The sequence below is a fragment of the Eschscholzia californica genome, unplaced genomic scaffold (assembly GCF_041429995.1).
Source record: "Eschscholzia californica isolate CP2 unplaced genomic scaffold, dmEscCali1.0.p SCAF_3, whole genome shotgun sequence".
In the NCBI taxonomy this organism is placed as follows: Eukaryota; Viridiplantae; Streptophyta; class Magnoliopsida; order Ranunculales; family Papaveraceae; genus Eschscholzia; species Eschscholzia californica.
The window spans coordinates 64,373,977-64,399,006 of record NW_028238420.1 but is presented as its reverse complement, the minus strand read 5'-3'; the positions used below and the strand labels follow the sequence as shown (position 1 = coordinate 64,399,006).

Below are 25,030 nucleotides of genomic sequence, written 5' to 3'. Positions count from 1 at the left end.
GGGTATGTGGTGCTATGTAGATAACATGTACTATTTGTAAGATAAACTAATCCATATATTTAATGTTTCAGATATTCATTCGAAGTCTTTAGATCAATAAACTATTACTGCATTGTATTAACACTAAATCCAATTTCTATCAAAACACACATGTGAATAGGGAAAACTAATTGCACTTCAAGAAAAAGTGGACATTTGAATTGAAAAAAAAGGGATTGGAACATAGATAGATGAAGCTCAACTTACAATCTACCTTTATTTTTCCTACCCTAGCTTTTGTTGCAAGTTGAAATGCTAACATCTAAAGATCAACTTCTAACTTCAAAGTAGGTTTGGTGCTCTTTACCTACATATGAGGTATTAAGGTGACCTTAATAGTATTTAAAGTGTTTCCGGTAATGGAAATAAATATCTATATACTTGGCTTTTCACCCACAAAGTTTAATTGAAATTTATCACTTGGTCTTTTATTCAGCAAATTTGTGTTACTCTCCAGCCTAGTTGACAGTTAGTTTGGGTTCAATGACATTGGGACGGTGGGGCGAAAACACCCTATTGTTTCTCCCCAAAATACTTCTAAATGAAAATTTGAAACAAAGGACAATGAGATAAAATCTCATAGGATTGAATAGGTCCCAATAAGGTCTTGATGATGGGGCCTCTTTTGTGAATTTCATCCACTATAACAATTTTCTTCCATCTTTAAACCACAATTTTCTTCCCACTACAAACTTAGCAATTTAACTTTTCAAAATTGTTTAAAGTGAAAATTTGATTCCTTTCTTTTCCCTCTCTACTCTCTCTCTCTCTCTCTACTTTTTGTGATAGTGGAAGTTGGGAAGCTAGAGAGGGATAGATTGGATGTTAGCTGGCAAAACACAAGAAAGCAGATTTGCCGACTCCTCCTCTGCTTCTCTTTGACAGATACCACTTATTACCTACTTCTATTTCAGCAATCTAAACCATCCATCTGTCTATCTAACGATCACTATTCAACTTAAACTTGGGTACTTTCTAAAGTTTCATATTGTCAGTAAACCCCTGCTACTTTTAATTTTAACATTTGGCCCCACCTTTTCTCAGCAAGATCTTTTGTAGTACTATCAAAGTTTCTCTTATCTATTTAACTTTTCCTTTATTGGTGAATAAATATTTTTTCTTTCCCTATTTTTAAATTATTAGTGACTAGGTTTCTTCTAATCAAACCTATTTCTAAAAAACTAAAAACGAAATTCTATGATTTTTCAATGAATTGTTCTTGTATAATATGAAATTTATTGAAATGTATGTAGGAAGGTTAGTCTAAAATTTTGAGACATGAATCATACAGTTAAAATGACAAAATAAAAGATAAAGGCACAAAGGTTAAGATCATGCTTCTTCAAAATCAGATAAATTCTAGTAATATAATTGATGCATATACAATTAGTTGATGATGATTGTTTTCATCTGACTTTCACTTTCCCTTTCTCAAAATTCACAACTCAAAAGAGAATAAACATGCAGGAATTAAAGAGGGGTCAGTAAACAAGTCATGAAAATTTTGTAGTGATTTGTAATTCTTAAAGCCTTTCAATTATAGGCTCTAAAACCTATGCATCCTTATAACATCTGCTTGAAATATCTGGTGAGTCATTACGCGCCCATCTCTTTTTTACTCAGGTCCGCCTTCTCTCTTCGTGTCTCACAGATTAGATAGATCCGGTAGTTCAAAAATCTGGACTAATCTATATTGGACCTTAAACACAAACTGACACCAGTTTGAGACCCATGAAAAGTGCCAAGAGTGAAGACCGGTCGGTCTAAGTAAAAAAGGTGGGGCGTATTTAGATGCACCCTTACTCTTTTTCCCATCTTTGGGTGTATTACTTTTGAATCATCTTGTTTTTGCAATTCATTATTGTGGAGTGAAATAGAATTAAACAAAACTTGATGGGTTTAAATCAAATCCTCATTGAGAGTTTCATCCAATTCCTTTCAAATTCAGTAGAAAAGACTCCACTAAATCATCCATCTGCAATTTGTGGATCAATCCCCACCACCACTAGTTAGTGTCTTTTGGTGTTCAATTCTTCAATGTTTATTTTGTAGGTCCAACTTTGAATTATGTTTTGGTATTCAATACTTCAATTTGTTAATGCTAAAATCGTAGACATTTTCAAGATGGATGATTACAACATAATGGGTTTATTTTGAACATAGTTTAATCTTGTCATGTGCTTTAAACAACCGGCATTTAATCATGTTTGTATTTCATTTTGAAAATCGCATAGGATTCGTTCGTATACACTTAAGTCTTATTTATTAAACATGAATCGTTCTAAAAAGACTCATATTTTTATACTATGGTTACTGTTACGGGATTGTGTGGTCCAATCTTCCAGGCTGCTAGAGATATTGTAAGCGTTGACACTTCAAGGGCTCGCGACTTTAACAAGCCTCATTAGTAAAGTTTGTTTAATGTTCCTCTCTTCAATTTGGCTGCTTCTTTTGGGTACTCGAACTCAAATTCAACCTAATTCCATTAAATTTCAATTTGTTACTGTTGTTGATTCGTTTTCTTTTCCTTTTAGACATTCAACTGGTATGGTTAATCATGTAAAAATCAAGATATTCCTCGCATGAAAATTACCTTCTTTACTTTTCCAATTGCTCATATACATGATTCAACTACTAGCATGCCTCATGCATAATAACATACATCATGCATGTTCATGAAGGAAATGTATTACAATATCACTCATATCTGCACAATTGTGTGACCCTTGAGGCAAACTTTTGCAGCTTCCCAAACCGATGGGTCGCCCTCTTAGTCGGTCACGCTGTATACTAAATCATGCAAGAGCCGGACTAAAATTGGATGATGTTTGTATGCTGGAAGCATATTGACGTGCCCATAAGTCGTAATGTATGATCTCTTCGAGTGATGGGTTAGTTACTAACTCCGTCCGGTGCTTATCACATGTGAGCTCTACCACCTTGAAAATGTCGAGGTAGCTTATTCTGAAAGCATAAAAAAGCACGTTGGTAAAAGTTTTTGAAGAGACAACCTAGTTGCAAGTATAACTAGAACAATCGAAACATTACCTAGTTGTACCTACTTGTATAATACTCTTATATGACCTGGTTATATCAAAAGGGTACCTGGCCATATTGAACTAAAAGTACCTGGAATAATCAAGAGGCGAGGAGAATTTAACAAAACCCACTTGTGACAGGGAAGAATGCCCGATCAAAGTTATGCTTCGTCATATAGATAGCACAAATAATATTCTATATGGTTCATAGTGTGTTAGTCGGTTAATATCGAACTGGTCGAATATACACTAGATTTTGAGATACCCGTTCCCATCCACGGCGTTGGCCTTAATATTCCCGAAAACGTTTCTCAAGATTTATTAATAGTTGAGCGATAAGTAAATTGGTTTGTGGGTGGAAAAGTATAAGCCTTGTGATAGTAGTGAGGGCGTACTTACTTTTCATCAATGAACATTTCAACAGCTTTCTCATTAGCTGCACTAAGAACTCCAGTCATAGTACCACCAGCTCGACCAGCAGCATAAGCAAGATCCATGGATGGGTATTTCACGTTGTCGGGAGCTTTAAATGTAAGCGAACCTAATCTGTATAACCATAAAGCAAATTTGATCATATTCTATTCAAGTCAGAAGATTCGAGATATTTATGACCTACATACTCGACTAGTGACTTTCTTTTTTGAATTTTCTTGTATATTCCTTTTGGAACCCGAGAAACTCTACTAGCCTTGTGGTTGGCCCATCTCGGGTTCCGCCATTGGGCCATTCCGAGCTGAACCGCTTAGCCTGTAACCAGTCCCGAATTACCTAAGGTGATATTACGATATCACTATCCACTTGGTTTTCTTTACAATATTTCGTACCTATAATGAAGCAATGTCTAGAAGAGAAAATGTTCCATACTTGCAAAAGTCAAGACGTGGCCAAGTGACCTCAGAGCAATAGATTCTGTCTGGCCATGATAATGTGTAAAGAATAGGCAGACGCATATCAGGCCACCCCAACTGAGCTAGAACAGATGAATCCTGAAGAAGAATGTTGAAGGGAATGCCAAACTAAACATATTAGACAGAAGAGCTTTTCATTTTGAACTAATAGTCGAGCACAAAAAAGAGCATTTGAAGTTTCTTCAAAAAACATCTCTTCAAAATGGTAAAAGGAAAAAATGTATAAGAAATATCAAAAAGAGGAGGAAGAGCTGAAACCTGAGTTTCGACCATTGAGTGTATAATAGACTGTGGATGAATAACAATCTCAATATCGTCATATTCCGCCCCAAACAAATAGTGAGCTTCGATAACTTCTAGACCCTGTTAAATAAGTCAATTCAAGCTCAACGGATTCGACCAGTTTACGGCAACAAAAAAAATTGTGAAAAAGAAACATGCCTTATTGAAGAGGGTAGCCGAATCTACTGTTATCTTCTTCCCCATATTCCAGTTAGGATGCTTTAAGGCATCGGCAACTTTAACTTCTTTTAGTTTTTCAACAGGCCAATCCCTGCCAGTACACCGACGAGAGTTAGTTGAGTTTTGGTCTAAATGTTGAACCGATGGTCAGACACAAAGTACAAATGGGATGAAATTTCCAAAATTCAATTCAAAAGGAAATGTAAGATCTGTAAATGAAGACCACTTAAAGATTTCTTCTCTCCTCTCATATTTCACCTGAAAGCTCCTCCGGATGCAGTCAAAAGGATGCGTCTAAGTGCACCTTCTGGCAACCCCTGTATACACTGGAACCAAAAAATATCGAGTCAAAACACTGGAAAGAACAATGTTCAATATAAAATAAGAAATCTTGTTTCAAGGTTGGTTCATAATGAACCCGAAATAAATCATAAGTACATGAATACGCTTCTGTTTTCGGAAGAACTTCATTATCGTAGAAAAGATGTTCATACCTGAAATATTGCAGAGTGTTCTGAATCTGCGGGAAGTATTTTCACTTTATGTTTGTGAGCAAGAGGGAGCACAAAAGGACCACCAGCAATTAGAGTCTCTTTATTTGCCAATGCTATGTCCTTCCCTGCTTCTATTGCTGCCACTGTTGGCTAAGAAGAGAAATTGAGAACCCTTAAATTTGAGTGCCTGACGTATTATAGGTTACCAATCATCATTCAAATATAAAAATCATACATCTTCGAGTAAAAACTGACTGGAAGTTGTTTTCCTATAATATCTAATACATAATCAATCAAGATTTCACAAAGTTCAGCTCATTTTCAACTTCAAATCTAGCCAAACCCGAGCAATTACTACTCTCCAGTGGCAGCAAGAATGCAAGAAACTACTCATTGCTCTAAAAAATCCGACATTTTCCGAAGTTGTTAACTTTCTACTTGGGATAAAGAACATGTATGCTTAACAAAAAAGTATATTTGCCGCCGTACCTTCAGACCAGCACAACCTACTATTCCTGTAACTACTGTGACAGCATCTCGGTGGCGAGCAACCTGAAGATTGTATTAGAAACATATATCAAAACTTAAAACTTTCGATCACCCATAAAACTGAAGTTCAATGGAAGCAGCTAACTTCAATGACTCCTTGCTCTCCAGTAACTATCTCGGGCTTATGATCAATATTGGCCAAAGCCTCTTTTAGTTCATTAACCAACGATTCATTTCTAACAGCAACCAATTGAGGCTTGAAGGCTTTGACCTGTTCATCAAATAAGTATTAAACCAACTCAGTAAGCTCCTTGGTACTGGAAGGCGGAGGATTTAACCCCCAACCCCCAAAATCAAGTAAGCGCGTCATTGGCTATAATCTCAATATCGAATTCCAATAAAAATCCAGAAAATACCTATTCTAACTCTTAATCCTTTAAACAAGAAGTTAGAAAAATTACCTGGTCAGCAAGAAGAGTAACGTTCGAACCAGCTGCCAAGGCAACAACTCTGAACTTGTCAGGGTTTTCTGCCACTATGTCCAAAGTCTGAAACCGATAATTATGAATGCACACTCTAAGAAACAAAACTAATACTTCTCGCTACACATGATAGGGGAAAATCAAAGGTTCGATATAGCAACAAAGATAGTTGTGTAAGTAAACTAATGGGACATATTTGATATAATGACCAATAACTTATTTATAAAACATAAACAAATGAGAAGAAAAAACGTTAGAGTATTAGTATATAGGGTTATTCGACCACCAAAAAAATGTATCAAAGAAACAACTATACTAACATAGGCTATAATTATGGCCTAAGGGGCTCCATAGTATAATGTGTTTGAGACAATTTACCTGAGTTCCGATCGAACCAGTAGATCCGACAATGGAGATAGGCTTTGGACCATCCCAAGCCTTATGATCCGGATCAGCAACAGCTCGACCTGGCCAAGCCGGAGGTGGTGCCTGTGCCGAACAACAAGCATTCTTTCGGATTGCCCTTGCACTTGCCTTTCTCTTCAGAGGAACTTGTGCTGAAAACCCAAAAAAAAAAAACAAATCTGATATGTATCAAATCCTTCACCACAATAATCATCAAAAAATTCTTTTCTCTACATATCATAATCATAAAACCAAGAATAACAATACAAATTCAGATTTCAAATTTTTTAGGATTTTGATTGACATTCAAAATCATTATTCATGTTCAGATGGATTAAGCAACTAATCATTTAATCACCAAAATGACAAATCAAATATGAGTTCATACAAATAAACACAAAAATGAATTATAAACATTTTTCTTATTGATTTTTGACATGATTTACATAATAAATCAGATAAATTACTACTCAGATTAAGCTAAAAAGGACTTAGAACTGATATTAAGCCATTCCTGTAAAGTGGTAAGCTACTTACAAAACCCTAGAAATACACCATTTAGGGTGGGGAAAGAGAATAAAACCAATGAAAAAGGAATGACCTTTAAGCTTGGAGAGATTTGTGTTGGTGAAATTGAAGAAAGAAATGGCCCCAATTTCTCCTGGATAAGAGAATTTCAGAGCCATGGTTCAATAACGTCTCTAACTTTCTCTCTCTCTACCCTTTACTGATTTGTTGGGTTCTGAACTGAACCCAGTTTCAAAAAGAAGGGATTAATGAAGAAGGAAAAGGAGAGGTGACTGGTGGTGGATAAGAAGAGATGAGTATCAAACAAATGAAAATGGGACTTTTATAGTTAGTGCTTAATACAATCATGCCCCATTTTAATCTTACTTAATTATATTAAGCCTAATTTTGGCTGCACAATTACTTACCAAACTAACTTCTTTTGTCTTGTGGTACTTCATTTGTCTTCATGCTTACCATAAATTTTGCATGTGAAACCTTGGTAGAGAAAGTACATTTGAGGTTGAAGTACGGTATTTCTTTTCTAGAGATTAGGTATTGCTTTCTAAATTCGATCACGTCTTACTAAAGTTGTGACGTTCGAACTGGGGCAGCCCGCACACAATGTCACCAACGTAGTTAAGGGTCTCAGTTTTGCAATTTTGTATAATAGTTATGAAATACCATTAACTCTATTTCTGTTATCATATCTCTACGTGCGATTCATTGGATATACACTTTTACCTATTTCTTTCTGACAAAGAAGTTGAGTGTAGGTAATAAAGATCTTTCGTGTTTTATTCATCATTCAAGGGTGATGACCTAAACCAAATAGTTTTATGAGTTATAAAAAAACTGCTTCTAAATATGCAGTAAAAAGGTTAAATCTCATTCTCTATGTACAAGAGTTAAGTGGAAATAAACAGTATAAGTTACCCCAAGATTGATTGGTTAGTCATCATGATTTGAAGCAGATAGAAAAGATCAACTGGATGAAATTTTAACGATTGTATGTATAGCCATAGTGGGGATCAAGCAAAAATGAGTGGACGGTTAGGAGCACCAAAATACACAAATAATTAATAACGGAGATAATGTAAATTATCCAAATGAATAGTTTTGCATAAACTAAACGAAATCCTAATGAGGACTTTAAGTTTGTAGAAATGATCAAGCAGTACTTCCCTCGCGCTAGTTCCGCTTTCTTTCCATCCCACGGGCAATCAACCGTCCCTCTTTATCTGAAGAAGTCGGATTTTGGCTGAGGAAGAAAGGACAACCCCGCACCACTAGTCACCTGCCTCCGAATCAAATCTCAGAGATCGGCCAACCTCTCCCACCTGCCCTATTTGAGTAAGGGACGAATGTTCACCCACTAATACTACGAGGGGTAAGACATTCACGTTTTGTTCCTATCAAGTTTCGAGAGATGAAGTCGTTTGTACTTACTTGATGGGCATCAACATCGCGAATAACCTGTGAGAGAAATAAGTAAAGCAAAACTGATCAATGAAACTTTGGACATCAGACTAATGTGAGTCAAGGATCTTCTGACGGTCAAGTTAGTACCAATAGTCAAAAAACGATAAACGAAAAAGATATATTATTGTTGTGAACCATCAGAGTGGGCTCAAGTCGTAAAGGAGTTATAACACGTTTTCTACGATAGTACTACTAGGCTCTGAAAGAGTCAGGTAAACTAAAATTAGGATCTTGTGGTAGTATTATAAACTAGAACTCAGATATAGACATCTGGATTTTATAATCGAAAATTGTTTTTGTTTAACAAACAGAAAAGTGTAGTATGTTGTATTTCCATATTTTGTCTTGTTTAATATAATCAAAACAGAAAAGCAAGACAATAATATTAAATGAAGAACGGATGAAGAAGAGACCAGAGATTGGGTCAGTCGATTAATCTTTGGCCCTAGACAAATTACACTATATTCCTTATACCAACAAACTTGGCGTTTAACTTAAAAAAAAAAAAAAGAAATTTAGTTTTTGAACTTACCAAAATAACCTAAAATAGCTGACCAGAACTAGAATCTCCCGGAAAATCTCAACGGCAAATACATAAAATTAGGAAGCTATCTACTACTAGTCTACTACTATTACTACTTATATTGAAGTATTTTAGAGAGGGACAGAAGAGAGAGAAAGCTCAGAGAGAGAGAGAGAATTTGATTTTCTTGGTGAGAAAAGAGAAGTGGTGATCATGGAGAAAATCTCATTTAATCAAACAGATGGTGAATCCACATATGAAGGTTTGATGAATCTTTAAATCAGTTTAGAATGAGATTCTAACTTGTTTATTTAGGTTTATCTAGTCATATTGTGATGTGGGTACTCTGTTTTTCTTACCTCATGTTTAACTATTTCATTGAGTAGTATACCTTAAGATCATTACTTTTATTATTGAACCCAAAGTTTTGATTCTGAAATGAAATCTAGGGTTTCAATTGATCTTTGTTTTTAATATGTTAGTACATGATACTAATTGGTTTCACTCTGTTTTATTAGTTGATTAGATCACATTATCACCCCTCATTCATACTTAATGAGATATCTTGCTAACTTTGATTATGCTTGGATGGTTCAGAGACTCCAAAACCGATTTATGGTTCAAGGAGAGGCCTAATATATCAATTTTCTAATATCTCGGACTCAAAACTAATGAGTGAGAATCGATTAGAAAGAGCATTGTCGTTTCTAACTCGTCCTGACGTTCATGACGCTTCCGTCCACCAGCAACGATCCTTTCTTAGAAGCATCGGACTGACCGGAGAGGAGATCGAGGAAGTATTTCGACGACTAGTCGTAAGTTTTTTTTCCTTTTTCTCAATTTCACATATGCACTCAGTAAATTTGTTATTAAGCCTAATATCTTATTTCCTGTCTAGGAATTTCACAATATTTTTTTTTCTTCACATACACTCTGTATAATTATTATGAAGCCCGTAATACTGCTTCCGATGCGTAGAAATTCATAATATCCTTCTCACATTGTGCAGGTAGCTACCCCAAATCAAGTTGCGGCACGAAGTTCACAAGGTGTAGTATCTGCTCGTAAGGGTCTTGTTTGCGGAATGATAGCATTGATTAGGAATTATCTCCCGTTTTGGTTCCTTCTCGCTTCAGGTTTTGGATTTGGACTTGGACTTAAACGTGTTTTGCAGGTATTAAACGAGTGGTCTCGGTTGTCTAGCTTTAAGATTGTAAACCACCCCGAGTGAGCTGAATTTTTCAGCGCATGCATTTATATATGAACTTAGATAATGAAAATTTTGAAAACATTTTGGTAAGGAGAAACAAAAGAGAAACCATACTTTTTACAGACCGAGTGATAAGAGAAGACATACTAGTTACTACTAAGGCTGTCTCTGATTGCATTTTTTGGGTTCCCGTTTCTATTTTATCTTGATTATACAAGAATGTAGAATCCGAAACATTAATTTATTTTGAACTTTGCTATGCTTTCGTAGAATGTTATCCTTCCGAGATTGAAAGCTTGGATTATAGAGGTTGTGTTCAAAGAAGTTGCAGTTAGAGAAAACTTGGATTATGCAGAAAGGGCAAAGGCAACTCAAGAACTCCAGAATTTAAGAAAAGAAGGTGAATTTTAGTATCTACCCTCTATTTCATAAAGAACATTGTCTTACTCATATGCTAACCTTTTCTAATGTTCTCAGTGAAGGAGAATTACCATCACTTACGGGAGGTATTAAGCCTTTGTGAAGAAAAATGCAAGACCAATACGTCCATGGTAAGTTCCTTGAATGCTCACGTCCGCAGACTGAAAGTCAATACTTCATCACATGGGCAGTTCGAAGGAGGAGTTCAAGGTTTATCAGAAAATGGTAAGTTGCTTCAATTCTTTCCTCCAAAAAGTAAATTGTTCGGGTATTTAAGTGTGTTTTTAGATGCAAGACCAATACATCCATAGTTAGCGGGTTATCGTCTTGTTTATTCCTTTGTTTTATCATTCTGATAACTTTGGTGTTATTTCCAGCGAGGCCATTATCAACACCTGTGACTTCGGAGGGAATGTCCGTGAACGAATTCACAAATGTCTAATGTTTTTGACTTTTGTCTTGCTATTGTTGGTTTTAAATGCTTTTCAGAAATGGGATAAGTTTCCGCAAGTTGCTTAATTTCCAATTAAGTTCATTAGGATTAGTAATTAGTATTTGATTAGGAAGGGAAACCTTTCACCTCTTTAATAAGTCCTATAAAAGAGTTGCATCTCTTATTTATTCATTCATTCATTCTTCAATAAAAAAACTACTCTGATTGCTAATCTTCTCTCATTGATTTGGGTTCTTCGTATATTAATTCTATTACTTCATTGTATTCTTGTTGCGAGTACGTCAAGTGGCTACAAATTTCTTGGAGAATCATTTGTTGAAATCGGACCCAAGTTAAGATTTAGCTGAAAATGGTTGGATTCATCTTGCCGAGGTCTTGAGGTCCATTTATACCAGGATTTCGGTGAATTAAGTATCTAAGGAGATTCTTACAACTCTGATACCACTGATATGTTTGCCGATAGATCAGAGAGTAAACACGAATAATTAAGATTGAGTGAGAGAGAGAGAAAAGATAGAGACATAGATGGAACTAAGTGTTGAATAACTGCCTCGCTTTTTTAAAAGGGTGCTTCTAAAGGCACCGGGTCAAAGGCTGTTAGCATCTAACTTTATTAGCACCAGGCCCAACTGTCCCTTTCTCTGTTAGCACCGTACAACTATGTAGCCACCGGTCAAAGCCAACTTAACTTTGACCTCTCCATCCATTTCTCACAAAATCTGGATCAAATTGGGAAACACGTTCGAGAAAGAAACTTGACATCAAAGGAGTCACGAGAAAGTGGACTTGGAGAAGATGCCTCTGATCTGTTTACTCAGACTACAAGGGAGTACAGGATATGTAGATGAAGCTTTGGAATTCAGTGAAAGAATGTTTTTTTTTTTGAATTGATAAGCGTGTGCCTCAAACCCTTGACCTTTGAGTTGGAAGACTTACCTCTTACCACTTGAGCCAAGAGTTGTTGGCTGAGAAAATGTTAAGTGAACCCAGTATTGATGTTGGGAAAGCTTGATGAATCTTTGCAGAATTCATGGTAACTTAGAAAGTAGAAGATGAAAGAATTGGTTACTATTAATGGAGGTATTACATTAGGGGTTCTGGTTTTGAGTTACTTGTAGAGAGAGAGAAAGTTAGACCAAATCTTCTTATGGGGGGGTTTGTGATACAAAACCCATTCACCACTCCCATTCTTGATGAATACTCAAATGATTATGAACTATACGAATAATTAATTCCTTTATGAATATGAATTGGGATTACTTTTGTTTTGGAAGAAGAAGATGGAAGAAGCAAATGAAGGTGAACGTCACCCACATTATAAACCGGTGCTTATAGAGAACTCGGGTCAAAGTCCATTGACCTGAGTCAACAAAATTTCTGGATGCTTACAGCCTTTTGGCCCGGTGCCTTTAAGCACCCATTTCAAAATAATTAAAGAAAATGCACTTAATCCACTAATTTGAACACATGGATAAGGGAAACTGACTAATAGATACTAACATGAAAACTAACTAATTTATCTCTCAAACTAACTGAACTAAATTAGACACATATAATATCCATCACTTAAAAAATAAATTTGCAATTCATACCCGGTAACAACAAAAACACACTCATCCCTTTTCTGAAAAAACACTTGAAACCACTAAATAAGCACGATAAAGATCAATATGATAACACATCCTCGAATTCCTTCGCGGGGACGGAGGTTCCCAACCCACTGGTGGTGGTGATAAAGACTTCACTGTAAATAACACCAGAGTAATCAGAATGATGACACAAATGACAAAAAAAAAGAGATTATTATTAGGAAGACGAAGTGATATAAACGTGAGTCAAATCAAGCCTAAATTACAACCTGATCTCGAGTTGTAGTCCACGGATTCATTGAGTCCTAGTTGCGGATAAAAACAATTTGAACAGTATAAGAATTAAAAGGTCAAACATACCAACTTCATATAAAAATCAACCCTATACAGATGAAATCATAAATTCAAGATATAATAAACTTTAGTTAATTTGTGTTTGTTGATTTACCTCAAATCGTGGATTCCAGATTCCTAGATCATATCGTCCAAGATTAGGAAGAGGGTAACTTGGTACTAGAACAATACAAGAGAAAAGAAAGGAAATTGTCAATAATAAAGTTAGCATAATTCGAAGATGACAACAAAGTTAGCATTCTAATTGGTAGAGAAACGTTTGCAGAATATACAAGACGATAACCCTCTAACCAGGGAAGAATTGGTCTTACATTTTAAAACACTTAATACCCAAATAATTTACTTTTTGGAGAAAAGAATTGAAGCAACTTACCATTTCCTGATAGACCTTGAACTCCTCCGAACTGCCTGTGTGACGAAGTATAGAGTTTCAATCTCTGAATGTGAGCAAGCTGGAGCTCTTGAGTTGCCTTTGCCAATTCCAGAGCTACATCGACTTCTGCAGTGGCTTTTCTAGCAGCAACTTCTCTAGCAGCGGTCTCTGTAACTGCGGCTTCTGCAGCGGCTTCTGTCGCAGCAGCTTCTGCAGCGGCTTCTGTCGCAGCAACTTCTTTAGCAGCAGCTTCTGCAGCAGCAACTTCTGCAGCAACTTTTCTAGCAGCGGCTTCTGCATCGACTTTTCTAGCAGCGGCTTTTCTAGTAGCTGCAACTTCTTCGAAAGCAACGTCTCGAATCCAAGCTTTCAATCTAGGAAGGATAGCGTTCTACAAAAGCACATAGAAGCTCAAAGTAAATTAGTATTCCGGATTCTACATTCATGTATAATCTAACAGTAAAATGGAAACATGGGTAAACAAGCTTTTGGAGTTCATGACCGTCTTCTCTTATCACTCATCCTGTAGACATTCATGTGCTGAAATACTTAGTTCGCTTAGGGTGGTTTACAAGATTAAAGTATTATGCAACTAGAAAAAAAAAAAACTCTTGATAGCTGGAAAAGATATACAATTCCAAATCCTGAAGCGAGAAGGAACCCCAACCCGAGAATACCACGATTCCTAGCCAACGCTATCAATCCGGAAACAACACAATTAACGGCAGATACTGCATCTTGTGAACTTCTTGCCACAACTTTAGGATGTGGTTGAAACTCAACAACCATTTGAACATTGTTTTTTCTCATTGTTTCCGGATTCACAGACACAGACAGATTAAAGGCTTCCTTTGGAATGTCTCCCATTGCACCTTTTCTTGCTCTATCAATCAGTTTTCGAGGGTCTGAACCATCCATAATCAAAGTTAGCAAGATATCACATCAAGTATTAATTTGATCTAAATCATTAACAATCAAGATTACATGTAAAATATTAAAACAAGGATCCACTGAAACCCTAGTTTCCATTTCAGAATATGACTAGATAAACTTAATTAAACAAAGTACTATAATCTATTCTAAACTGATTTAAAGGATTCATCAAATGAATAAACAAGGAAGATTCAAGTATTAACATAATCAAACCTTGATGATTTGTGGATTCAGCAGCTGTGTGATTAAATGAGATTCTCACCATGATCACCACTAACTCTTTTCTCTCCAAGAAAATCAAATTCTAAATTTCTCTCTAGTCTGTCAGTTACAATTACCTATCTCTAGACTTTTTCTCCCTTCTTTCTCTCTTTAAACTCTAACAGAATTGTGGTAAAAGTGTTGTGGCCCTTATACAGAGGTTTAAGCATCATTTCATTTCCTAGTGACACATTTTAAAATTCGAGACCATTAAGTGTCAAAGCAGATAGTATCACTAGTAGACCCGAAAGATATAGTCTGCACAATCCTATACCTTTCAAAGAAAAAGTAATGGATTCCCCTATAAACATGAAATGTAATGTCAAATTAATGTGGTATATTTTGATCAAATCCTTTTTCGAGTTGTTTGACAATAATAGAACACAAATACAACAACCGATTGAGCCAAAAATAAAATAAAATAAAATAAAAGAAACACAATAACCAGTAACACAATGACTAAGTTCTTGGTGAAATGGTATGCTTCAGTAGTCAATCAACTCGACCAGTGAACTCATCGTCGCTCATGTCGGAATACCTTGACTGCATCATTCTGTACCGTATTGGAGTTGCTATCGAAGGGGGTTTTCAGCGATCTACCTTCTTTGTCTCGGACCCTGCCCGCTTCTTTTAGTAACTGGGCTAACCGGCTTTTCTCATCATCCACTTCAGGATCTATAAAAGAATTGATTAGGAAGGGAAACATTTCACCTCTGTAATAGGTCCTATAAACAAGTTGCATCTCTTATTTATTCGCTCATTCTTCAATTAAAAAAAAAACTACTCTGATTGCTAATCTTCTCTCATTAATTTTGGTTCTTTGTATATTAATTATGTTACTTCATTGTACTTCGTTTATTTTTGTTGCGAGTATGTCAAGTGGCTACAAATTTCTTGGAGAATTATTTGTTGTAATCGGATCCAAGCTAAGATTTAGCTTGAAATGGTTGGATTCATCTTGCCGAGGTCTTGAATTTAGACCTGAAGTTTGTTCAAACCAAGTGTAAACTAGATAGTTCCGCATCAAAATGTAATGACGGAATTTTTTTTCTTTTAACTTGTCCGTCTATAGTACGATATCCACCTAAGGAATGATGGGGCAGTAAACCGCCACGTGGTGTGGGCAAATGGGTGCTTTAGTCCACTTAGCGGTCAAGGGTTCGAGGTGCGCTGAACAAATAAAAAAAATATGGGTGCTTTAGTGGCGTACTTAGCACTTCCATCAAGGGGTGCCACCTATTCACATAGCCAGGTACATTAGCATATGTTATTAACCTCCTATAAATACCAAAAAAGTTCTTCAAACTTCCTAGAAGGTTTAAGCCAAACGAACCGTATGGGTCAGGATTTCACTCATATGTTTGTGGGCAGATCAGAGAGGAAACATGAATAATTAAGATCGAATGAGAGATAGGGAAAAGATAGAGACATAGATAGAATTAAGTATTGAACAACTGCCTCGCTTTTCATTGATTAAAAACATTTTTTTATTGTGCTCACTTTACAACCGTACGAGCATTTAAAATAACTTAACGAACATGCATTATAACTTGACTAAATGCTACTGAATTAGCCACATATCATATCCATCACCTAAAAATTAAATTTGCAATTCATATCCGTTAATTACGAAATGAAAACATATCCCGTTTCTGAAAAACACTTGAAACCATTAAATAAGCACGAATTCCTTCACCGAATTCCTTCACCGGGACGGAGGCTCCGAACCCACAGGTGTTGGTGATAAAGACCTCACTGTAAATAACACCAGAGTAATCAAAATGATGACACAAATGACAAAAAATATATATATATATATATATTATATATATATATATTATTGGGAAGACGAAGTGATATAAAAGTGAGTCAAATCAAGCCTAAATTACAACCTGATCTGGAGTCCTCGACAGATTCATGAACTCCTGGTTGCGAATAAAAACATTTTGAACAGTATAAGAATTAAAAGATCAAATATACCAACTTAATATAAACATCAACCCTATACAAATGGAAATCATAAATTCAAGATATAATAAACTTTAGTTAATTTGTGTTGAGTAGTTTGTTGATTTACCTCAAATAGATTCGACAATCTGGAATCATATTGTCCAAGATTAGGAAGAGGGTAACTTGGTACTAGAACAATACAGGGGAAAGGAAAGGAAATTGTCAATAATAAAGAGCATAATTCGAAGGTGACAACAAAGTTATAATTGGTACTTGGTAGAGAAATATATGCAGAATATACAGGACGATAACCCTCTAATCACGGATGTATTGGTCTTACATTTTAAAACACTTCATACCCGAATAATTTACTTTTGGAGAAAAGAACTGAACCAACTCACCGTTTCCTGATAGACCTTGAAGTCCTACGAACTGCCAGTGTGACGGAGTATAGACTCTTAGTCTGCGAATGTTAGCATTCCAGCAGTACTCCTCCACTGAGAAAATTATAAAAGGTTAACAAATGAAGAAGACAATGTTCTTTATGAAGAGGAGAGTAAAATACTAAAATTCACCTTCTTTTGTTAAATTCTGGAGTTCTTGAGTTGCACTTGCCAATTCCAGTTCTTGAGTTGCCTTTGCCAATTCCAGTTCTTGAGTTGCCTTTGCCATTTCTAGTTTTTGAGTTGCCTTCGCGAATTCCAGAGCTGCAAAGGTTTTTTTAGCAGCGGCTTCTGCAACGACTTTTTTAGCAGTGGCTTCTGCAACGACTTTTCTAGCAGCGATATTTCTAGCTGCGACTTCTGCATCAACTTTTGTAGCATCGACTTTTCTAGCAGGGGCTAATTATAAAAGGTTAACAAATGAGGAAGACAATGCTCTTTATGAAGATGAGAGTAAAATACTAAAATTCACCTTCTTTTCTTAAATTCTGGAGGTATTGAGTTGCCGTTGCGAATCCTAGATCTTCAGTTGCTTTTGCCAATTCCAGAGCTGCAGCGGCTTCTGCAGAGGCTATTCTAGCAGAGGCTTCTGCAAAGGCTATTCTAGCATCGGCTTCTGCAGTGCCATTTCTAGCAGCGACCTCTGCATCAACTTTTGTAGCATCTGTTTTTCTAACAACGGCTAATTATATATAAAAGGTTAACAAATGAGGAAGACAATGCTCTTTACGAAGAGGAGAGTAAAATACTAAAATCCACCTTCTTTTGTTAAATTTTGGAGTTCTTGAGTTGCTTTTTCCAGTTCTTGAGTTGCCTTTGCCAATTCAAGTTCTTGAGTTGCCTTTGCCTTTTCCATCTCTTGAGTTGCCTTTGCCAATTCCAGAGTTGCAGCGACTTTTCTAGCAGCGGTTTCTGCATCGGCTTTTCTAGCAGCGGCTTCTGCAGAGGCTATTCTAGCAGTGGCTTCTACAAAGACTTTTCTAGCAACGACATTTCTAGCAGCGACTTCTGCATTGATTTTTGTAGCATCGGCTTCTCTAGCAATGGCTAATTATAAAAGGTTAACAATCGAGGAAGACAATGCTCTTTATGAAGAGGAGAGTAAAATAAAAAAAATTCACCTTCGTTTCTTAAATACTGGCCTTCTTGAGTTGCCCTTGCAAGTTCCAGTTCTTGCGCTGCCCTTACCAATTTCATTTCTTCATGGCATTTTCTAGCTGCGACTTTCATAGCAGCGGCTAATTATAAAAGGAAAGTTAACAAATGAGGAAAACAATGCTCATTATGAAGAGGAAAGTAAAATACTAAAATTCACCTTTTTTTCGTGAATTCTCCGCTTCTTGCTTTGCCTTTGCGTATGCCCGTTCTACAGCTGCCTTTTCTAATAGCAGATCTTCCATGGTTTCTGCAGCGACTTTTCTAAATCATTAACAATCAAGATTGCATATGGTCGGTATATCTCTTACATACCATGAGAAGGCCTAAAAATTATATTTTTGGTTGCTAAATACCTATTCTCCTATGTGGGATTATTGTGGTCTTTGTGTGAGATTTCAGTGGGTCTTATAATAAAGAGTGAAACCAATTAGTATCATGTACTCAAAATTTTAAAACAAGGATCCACTGAAACCTTAGGTTCCATTTCAGAATCAATATCTTTGGGTTCAATACTAAAATCAACAATCTTAAGATATAGTTATCAATGAGGCAAAAAACAGAATACCCACATGACAATATGACTAGATAAACTGATTTAAGGATTCAGCAGCATGAAATCAAATGAATAAACAAAGAAGATTCTCAAGTATTAACATAATCAAACCTTGTCGATTTGTGAATTCAGCATCTGTGTGATTAAAGAAATTTCCCTCCATGATCACCATTACTCTTTTCTCTCCAAGAAATCATATTATCACTTTCTCTCCTTTGTCAGTTACCGTCAGTTACCGATTCTCTCTCTCTCTCTTTCTAGACTTTTTCTCCCTTGTTTTTCTCTAAATGGGATGGGATAGGTTCACAGCTTGATTTGGTCAGAACATGAATTTTTCCAATGGATATGGGTTCTAACAGAATTCTTCTGGTAAATCAAAATACTTATAAAAGAAGTTTGGTGCATTTTTTTTTTGTTTCTAATGACGACACATCATTTTAAAAAGTGTCAAAAACGGACAGTAGTGTTAGCAATCTTTTTTTTTTTTTTTTGGAAATCAAACTTCAATGAAAGGCCAAAAGGCTAATGAGAATTACATCATGAAGTTTAAAATAACAAAGACACATCCAAAACCGGACAAACAAGACAAGTTATGCCCATTTGGGTTGCCTCTAGAGCTGCCTGATCTAACTGGTGGGCTGCTTCTGGTGCAGCCGCCACTAACCATCTAAGAGTGGTTTTATAACCGATGCTTCTTTCACCTTCTTCTCTTCTCGCCGTCAACCGTGGCGTGCAAATCTCCGGTAGCGCCTCTGATTCCGGTACATCGGTAGATTGAGTTGTAAGTTGATGAAGAACTCCCAATAGTGGTCTATGATCAAAACACTCGGTCCTAAATAAAATTGAAAATAACAAAAGGTCCTAAAGACCAACAAAACAGGCCCTAAAGACCAACAAAGAAACATAACCTTTATTGAACTAAGTAGATATAAAACTAGTAACTCTTTCTTCTCCCTTTCTTCGCATCACTCACTGGATCGATCTTTGATTCCGATCCAACTTCTGTGATGTCCCGCCAAAATCAAGAAGTCCCCTCCGCCACTGAAGAACCGTCAACTTAATTGTATAAAATATAGTAAAGAGTCAAATAGTGTGAACCACGTTCCTCTTCAAACCCGTCCAAATTATCACAACACATTGATGATTATCAACATCACCATTACCCATCAGATGAACTTACAGTAACCTTGGACACCATTATTAACCACGAGGAAAGTTCGAAATTCTTCTCCGTGTTCCACCAAATGGCATTCCCGACCTCTATATAACACAAAAATCTTATCTGTTTTAGAAGATTCAGGCAAATTCGTCACCATTGAAACCATGGCCAACCACAATGAACACCTCTAATTCCTTAGTGTTAGCAATCTTAATGCCTTATTTGTACAATCGTATTACATGTTATCAACACATTAATAGTGGCGGTGATGGGGTGCGATTGGATTTGTTACTACATCCGATGGGGTTTGGTGATGGTGGTTTGGTGGAGGCATGGGATCTGTGGTGATGTTTAGTGATTGTGGTGGTGTTAGCGGCGGTTTCCCGGCGATGGTGGCGGTTTCCCGGTGATGGAAACGGTTTTCCGACGACAATGCGTTTTCCGGTGACATCGCCAGTGGTTGTTTCAGTTTCTTTCATTTTTTTTGTCAGACCTTTAGGGTCTCCTTTCACGGATCTTTAGGATCCCTTTCGTCAGACCTTTAGGCCATGTTTGGCGCGCGGGAATGGAATGTCATTCTCGGGAATCACATTCCCGTAATGCGATTCCCGGGAATCAGATTATTTTGGTTTAATGTTTGGTTCGACCAGGCATAGGAATTTCATTCCCGATGGATTCCTAACTTGTTGTTTGGTTTGTGTAGGAATTGGAATATAATTTTTTACGAAAGTCCGGTTATATCCTTTTACTTAAACTACATAAATTATAAGTCAATTTTGTTATATATTTTAATTAGTACTGTCTATTCAAAGTTATAGATATGAAATAGTAACGTAATACACTAATTTAAGTTGTATTTAAAGATTTATTTAAAATAAATAAGGTCTCGACTAATTTTTTTAAACGTTATGAAATCGATTTTTAATGAACAAGGAGCAAGAGAGAAGAAAAAAATCTAAAGATATGCAGAGAGAGAGAGAGGGAGAGTTACGTTCGAGCGAGAGAATGGGTGGGAGAGAGAGAGGGAGAGTTACGTTCGAGCGAGAGAATGGGTGGGAGAGAGAGAGTGTGTGTGTGTTGCTATGGTGGTGGTTGAAACCCTAGGTTTTTAATTTTTTAATAAAAATATTATGAGAATGACGATTTTAATATTAGTCATTCTAATATTTCATCAAGGATTGTATTGTCCAAAAATATTAAATCAAATCATTCCCGAATGGGAATCACAAACCCACCCCCTCCCTGGGTTTGCTATTACCCCATTTTGGGGGAATCCTATTCCTCCCCCTGCATTCCCGCGAGCTAAACACAAGTCGGGAATGTGATTCCCAGGAATCACATTCCATTCCCACGCGATTCCTGCGTGCCAAACATGGCCTTAGGGTCTTTTTTCTCGGATCTTTAGAGTCCCAATAGTGTTTGTGTCTAGTCCAATTTATGGAATCACATTCCATTCCCACGCGATTCCTGCGTGCCAAACATGGCCTTAGGGTCTTTTTTCTCGGATCTTTAGAGTCCCAATAGTGTTTGTGTCTAGTCCAATTTATTTCCCTTCATGAGGCACTTTGCATTTAAAGGTATGTAACTCTCATAAAGTTTTCAGACGAGAGAAATAAGAATGTATTATCATCCTTGTAAACTTTGTGATTTTTATCACTTACGAAATGAAATGGTTTCACTTGGATTAAAAAACACATTAATATCTGCTATGATTTGGTCTTAGGAGGGTGTGTGTTGTAAAGTAATCTCACGTTGGTGGAAAATGAAGTATTTTGCCCTTTATATAGGTTTAAACATCATTTCCTAGTGACACATTTTAAAATCGTGAGACCACGAAGTGCCAAGGCAGATAGTACGGCTAGTAGACCCGAAAGATGGTCTGCACGATCCTATACCTTTCAAAGAACAAGTAATGCTCATATAAACATAAAATGTAATGTCAAATTAATGTGGTATATTTTGATCAAATCCCTTTTGAAGTTTTTGACAATAGAATACAAATACAACAACCAATTGAGCCAAAAAGAAAGTCAAAAAAGAAACATAATAACCAAGAACACAATGAGTAAGTTCTTGGTAAAATGGTATGCTTGAGTAGTCAATCAACTCGACCAGTGAACTCCTCTTCGCCCATGTGGGAATACCTTGACCGCATCATTCTGTAGAGTATTGGAGTTGGTATCAAAGAGTGTTTTCAGCGATCTACCTTCTGTGTCTCGCACCCTCCCCGCTTCTTTTAGTAACTGGGTTAGCCGGCTTTTCTCATCATCCACTTCAGGATCTGCAGTCCCAACCTTCTCTTCTCTCATACAAACAACATACTCCAATATCTTGATTGCATCCTGGGACCTGCAACAGAGAAAACAAAAACATCACAAACTAGACGGATATGCAAGTGATAAGGCTCGTGCGCAAAAGGCCCATGGGTAAAGGCCCGGTTATAGTTTCAACTAATCGAATCATTTTCCTGCATTTCAAACTACTGAACTTACCTTCCAAGTGCATCATAAGTACCAGCAAGGTTGCTGAAAACACCAAGAGTATCCGGGTGATAAGGCCCATATTCTTGTTTTAGAATGTTCGAAGCTTCTTCAAACTGCGGTATTGCCTCGTTTATCATATTAAGTTTCAAACATGAAAGGCCCATTTGGTTCAAAGTAACCCCCAAGAGAGCAGATTTCTTCTCCCCTGATTCCCTAAATTTTGAAATAGCATTCTTCAAGTAGTCGAACGAATCGGAGTAGTTTTCCAATATGTAGAACAAAATACCTATTTGAGCTTCAATTCCTGCAATTGTGTTTAGTTGGCTATGAGCTTCTTCATATATCTCTAAAGCTTTCAGAAGCAACTCGAGAGCCGTCTCAAAATGGTCCATAGACTCATATATAACAGAAACATCGGTTAATCCAATAGCGATTTCCTCGAGTGAAGTTCCATGAATGGGGTGCTCATAAATTTCTAAAGCATTCTCACAATATAGCCTAGATTCCCTTCCTTTACCCATCTTGTTGTATAATTCAGCTAGCCTAACAAATACTTGAGCAACGGAAGGATGATTTTCGCCTTTAGTTGCTTTATACATGGTTAATGAATTTTCGTAGGCGAATACTGCTTCATTATATCGAGATAAAGATAAGTAAGCATCACCGATACTGCAATCAACGGATGCCACTTCCTTTTCTTGCCCATTAGTCACCATAGCCATACTAGCTAGAAGCAAATGCTCGAGGGCCACTCCGTGATATCCCTTCGTCTCATAGATAAGGCCCATGAGCCTTCGGTCAGCCGCTTCTTCAATAGAAGATGACCCATTCTCTCTGTGAATATCAAGTGCCAATCGACATAACTTCTCTGCCTCGTCGAATTGCATTGCTTGTATGTGGGCTTCGGCTAGATATCTATACGTCTCACCGACTTTAGGGTCCGTTTCACCTAAAACATTTTTCTGAACTTCCAAGCCCATTTTGTAGCATTCTATAGAATTTTCAAGCTGGCCCAACATTGCATAAGTATCACCTAATTGCATATGTCCAGCAAACTTAGCAAGAGCATGATCTTGGCCTTTTGTCATATCGGGAATCTCAATTGAACGCTTTAGGACCGAGATTGCATCAGTGTGTTGACCTAATTTGCAGTATATGACCGCTACAGCATGTAAGCTCATGACTAATTGTAAACTGGGCTTTCCTTTCGCGCATATCTCGAACGACTTAGAAGCTAGAAGAGCCAACCCGAGAGCCTTTTTTGAATCACCGTCTGAAGAAATCAATTCACTTGCTTGTTTAAGAAGGCGAGGCCCAATTCGATTGTCACTGAGAGTCTCTTCAGATGAATTCTCATTTAAACTACGTATATCGACTTCTCCTAAAGAGAGTTTCCTCTTCTCTTTGAGTGGGACAACTACACCATTTGGTGTTCTTGGACTCCTGGAATCAGTTGGAGGTCTTCCATGAGAGATTTTGCTCCTTGGGCTTGGACTTGATTTACCCGATCCATACGAGTCGAGTTGCAATTGAGATCGCGTCTTAAGCTGCAATGGAGTAACCGGTCGGGCTCTTGCAGACTGGGATTTCCCCATCTTTCTTGAATTGTCACGGGGAGACTCAATTTTCTTCGTCGAAATGGATAAACCTCTATGATCTTCCTCTGACTCCCTTCCTCTCCTCAACTCTCCTTTAGCAAATCGGCTCAACTCAGAATCAGTCTTCGACTCCTCACTGTCGGATCCAACGATTGCCCTAGACGGAAACTGATGATCGTAGCTCTTTCTTCCAGATTGGCGGTCATCTCGTTGCTTGCTAGAGATATCACTCTCGCTATCGGTTACTAAGTTTAGAGCCTCAAACGAAGACGTTACGGGACTGAAATGACTCCGAGGAGACATAGTTAACGACAAACTTCTCTTCTTCTTTGGTTTATTCAATTCATTGGTTACCCTTTCTCCACCAGTTCTATTTACTCTACTCATTTCCATTTCCGCCATCTTTATCTTGCTATAATTCGGAAAAGAATAAATAATTAAACCCGAATGTATTTATGAAGTCAATATCCTGCAAAGAGAGAACAAACAAATGAGAGATTCCAATCAAGCTCAATGAGCCTAAAAGGATGCTGAAGTTTTGCTTTAAATTTGATGTACATTTATCAATCAAAGACCAAAATCTTTAATTAACAATCAAACTTTGAACCTTAAGGGCTAATAGAAAGTAACCCAATTACAAAATATAAATAATAAAAGAATATCGAAAAACGAAAAAAAAAAGTCAAAAATTTTCTACCAATGTCTACAAAAAATACAAAAAGAAAAAAAATTCTATATTCTTAACAACCCAAACATGGAATAAAAGGATGTAAATTTTACTAAAATGGAGAAAAGGAACAAATTATTTTGTTCAAATGGGTCTTTAAGATCATAAAAATGTATTAACAAACCAAGATAATTAACAATATATTTCTTACCTTAATAGTGCTCCATTAAATGAAGACACACCAAGGTTTTATCCACCCTTTTCTCCTCTCTCTTATTTTTTTATGAAAGAGAGAGAGAAAGAGGAGAGAAAGGAACAAGAACAAGAAGGATATGGGTCATGAGAAGGTGAGAGAAAATGAAGGGTGGAAGAGAAGAAAGAGAGCAAAATGGGAATCTAGAAAATATTTAGACCATATTCTATTGGGAGGGTAGTTTGGACTTTGAATAAGGAGTTGTCTTCTCGTCCACCATTGCCTTCCCATCTTTCCTACTTGTTTTCTGTTAAGTTAGTTACTTATCATTAATGGACAAGTGTAACCATTTTCCAATTTGTAAAATCTATGTCTTGGTGATGTACAAAAGTAGTATTTGTTT

General features: G+C 36.7%; 5 protein-coding genes across 16 annotated transcripts; 1 reads left to right on the top strand and 4 right to left on the bottom strand.

Moving 5' to 3' along the window:
- Positions 1 to 2,613: 2,613 nt before the first annotated feature.
- On the bottom strand, positions 2,614 to 7,270 carry DXR (1-deoxy-D-xylulose 5-phosphate reductoisomerase). The gene is made up of 12 exons (XM_086666851.1): positions 6,919 to 7,270; positions 6,291 to 6,469; positions 5,892 to 5,978; positions 5,576 to 5,701; positions 5,431 to 5,493; positions 4,942 to 5,091; positions 4,706 to 4,773; positions 4,427 to 4,538; positions 4,244 to 4,348; positions 3,942 to 4,063; positions 3,477 to 3,623; positions 2,614 to 3,003 (listed from the first exon to the last, which is right to left on the bottom strand). Exons 1-12 carry the CDS (start codon positions 7,001 to 7,003, stop codon positions 2,835 to 2,837), a joined length of 1,413 nt encoding a protein of 470 aa, XP_086522977.1. The 5' UTR covers positions 7,004 to 7,270; the 3' UTR covers positions 2,614 to 2,834.
- A 1,664-nt stretch (positions 7,271 to 8,934) lies between these two features.
- On the top strand, positions 8,935 to 11,124 carry LOC147553278 (peroxisomal membrane protein PEX14-like). The gene is made up of 6 exons (XM_086669563.1): positions 8,935 to 9,091; positions 9,427 to 9,644; positions 9,839 to 10,003; positions 10,310 to 10,439; positions 10,517 to 10,684; positions 10,837 to 11,124. Exons 1-6 carry the CDS (start codon positions 9,043 to 9,045, stop codon positions 10,899 to 10,901), a joined length of 795 nt encoding a protein of 264 aa, XP_086525689.1. The 5' UTR covers positions 8,935 to 9,042; the 3' UTR covers positions 10,902 to 11,124.
- Positions 11,125 to 12,387: 1,263 nt separating this feature from the next.
- LOC147553277 (uncharacterized) lies at positions 12,388 to 14,557 on the bottom strand. 2 transcript variants are annotated; one of them, XM_086669030.1, is made up of 6 exons: positions 14,376 to 14,557; positions 13,863 to 14,134; positions 13,230 to 13,620; positions 12,951 to 13,015; positions 12,772 to 12,807; positions 12,388 to 12,657 (listed from the first exon to the last, which is right to left on the bottom strand). In XM_086669030.1, the coding sequence occupies exons 1-6, from the start codon at positions 14,425 to 14,427 to the stop codon at positions 12,655 to 12,657; spliced, it is 819 nt and encodes a 272-aa protein (XP_086525156.1). In that variant the 5' UTR covers positions 14,428 to 14,557; the 3' UTR covers positions 12,388 to 12,654. The 2 variants fall into 2 exon arrangements, with proteins under 2 accessions (XP_086525156.1, XP_086525157.1); XM_086669031.1 differs by lacking the exon at positions 12,772 to 12,807 and having other exon boundaries at positions 14,376 to 14,539.
- Positions 14,558 to 15,862: 1,305 nt separating this feature from the next.
- LOC147553276 (uncharacterized) lies at positions 15,863 to 18,930 on the bottom strand. Of its 11 annotated transcripts, none has more exons than XM_086670151.1 (10): positions 18,639 to 18,930; positions 18,132 to 18,221; positions 17,938 to 18,033; positions 17,576 to 17,863; positions 17,289 to 17,498; positions 16,949 to 17,215; positions 16,775 to 16,870; positions 16,501 to 16,562; positions 16,316 to 16,348; positions 15,863 to 16,178 (listed from the first exon to the last, which is right to left on the bottom strand). In XM_086670151.1, exons 1-10 carry the CDS (start codon positions 18,697 to 18,699, stop codon positions 16,176 to 16,178), a joined length of 1,206 nt encoding a protein of 401 aa, XP_086526277.1. In that variant the 5' UTR covers positions 18,700 to 18,930; the 3' UTR covers positions 15,863 to 16,175. The 11 variants fall into 11 exon arrangements, with proteins under 11 accessions (XP_086526277.1, XP_086526273.1, XP_086526279.1 ...); XM_086670147.1 differs by having other exon boundaries at positions 17,938 to 18,054; positions 18,639 to 18,884; XM_086670153.1 differs by having other exon boundaries at positions 17,289 to 17,480; positions 17,938 to 18,039; positions 18,639 to 18,884.
- A 2,690-nt stretch (positions 18,931 to 21,620) lies between these two features.
- LOC147553275 (protein KINESIN LIGHT CHAIN-RELATED 2-like) lies at positions 21,621 to 24,850 on the bottom strand. Its single transcript, XM_086671081.1, has 3 exons — positions 24,646 to 24,850; positions 22,179 to 24,236; positions 21,621 to 22,035 (listed from the first exon to the last, which is right to left on the bottom strand). The coding sequence occupies exons 2-3, from the start codon at positions 24,167 to 24,169 to the stop codon at positions 21,789 to 21,791; spliced, it is 2,238 nt and encodes a 745-aa protein (XP_086527207.1). The 5' UTR covers positions 24,170 to 24,236; positions 24,646 to 24,850; the 3' UTR covers positions 21,621 to 21,788.
- Positions 24,851 to 25,030: the final 180 nt, after the last annotated feature.

Excerpts from the sequence above, each read along its gene's own strand:
- DXR (XM_086666851.1), bottom strand. The coding sequence starts at position 7,003 with ATGGCTCTGAAATTCTCTTATCCAGGAGAAATTGGGGCCATTTCTTTC. Across the intron at positions 5,702-5,891 it reads TTACTCTTCTTGCTGACCAG|GTCAAAGCCTTCAAGCCTCA; the intron begins GTAATTTTTCTA and ends TTTGATGAACAG. Across the intron at positions 4,064-4,243 it reads ACTCAATGGTCGAAACTCAG|GATTCATCTGTTCTAGCTCA; the intron begins GTTTCAGCTCTT and ends ATTCTTCTTCAG.
- LOC147553278 (XM_086669563.1), top strand. The coding sequence starts at position 9,043 with ATGGAGAAAATCTCATTTAATCAAACAGATGGTGAATCCACATATGAA. Across the intron at positions 10,440-10,516 it reads CCAGAATTTAAGAAAAGAAG|TGAAGGAGAATTACCATCAC; the intron begins GTGAATTTTAGT and ends TAATGTTCTCAG. Across the intron at positions 10,685-10,836 it reads TCAAGGTTTATCAGAAAATG|CGAGGCCATTATCAACACCT; the intron begins GTAAGTTGCTTC and ends TGTTATTTCCAG.
- LOC147553277 (XM_086669030.1), bottom strand. The coding sequence starts at position 14,427 with ATGGTGAGAATCTCATTTAATCACACAGCTGCTGAATCCACAAATCAT. Across the intron at positions 14,135-14,375 it reads TGAATCCACAAATCATCAAG|ACCCTCGAAAACTGATTGAT; the intron begins GTTTGATTATGT and ends TGGATGGTTCAG. Across the intron at positions 12,808-12,950 it reads TCTGGAATCCACGATTTGAG|GACTCAATGAATCCGTGGAC; the intron begins GTAAATCAACAA and ends ATCCGCAACTAG.
- LOC147553276 (XM_086670147.1), bottom strand. The coding sequence starts at position 18,699 with ATGGTGATCATGGAGGGAAATTTCTTTAATCACACAGATGCTGAATTC. Across the intron at positions 18,222-18,638 it reads TGAATTCACAAATCGACAAG|AAACCATGGAAGATCTGCTA; the intron begins GTTTGATTATGT and ends AAGTCGCTGCAG. Across the intron at positions 16,871-16,948 it reads CCAGAATTTAACAAAAGAAG|TGGAGGAGTACTGCTGGAAT; the intron begins GTGAATTTTAGT and ends TAATTTTCTCAG.
- LOC147553275 (XM_086671081.1), bottom strand. The coding sequence starts at position 24,169 with ATGGCGGAAATGGAAATGAGTAGAGTAAATAGAACTGGTGGAGAAAGG. Across the intron at positions 22,036-22,178 it reads ACTTATGATGCACTTGGAAG|GTCCCAGGATGCAATCAAGA; the intron begins GTAAGTTCAGTA and ends TCTCTGTTGCAG.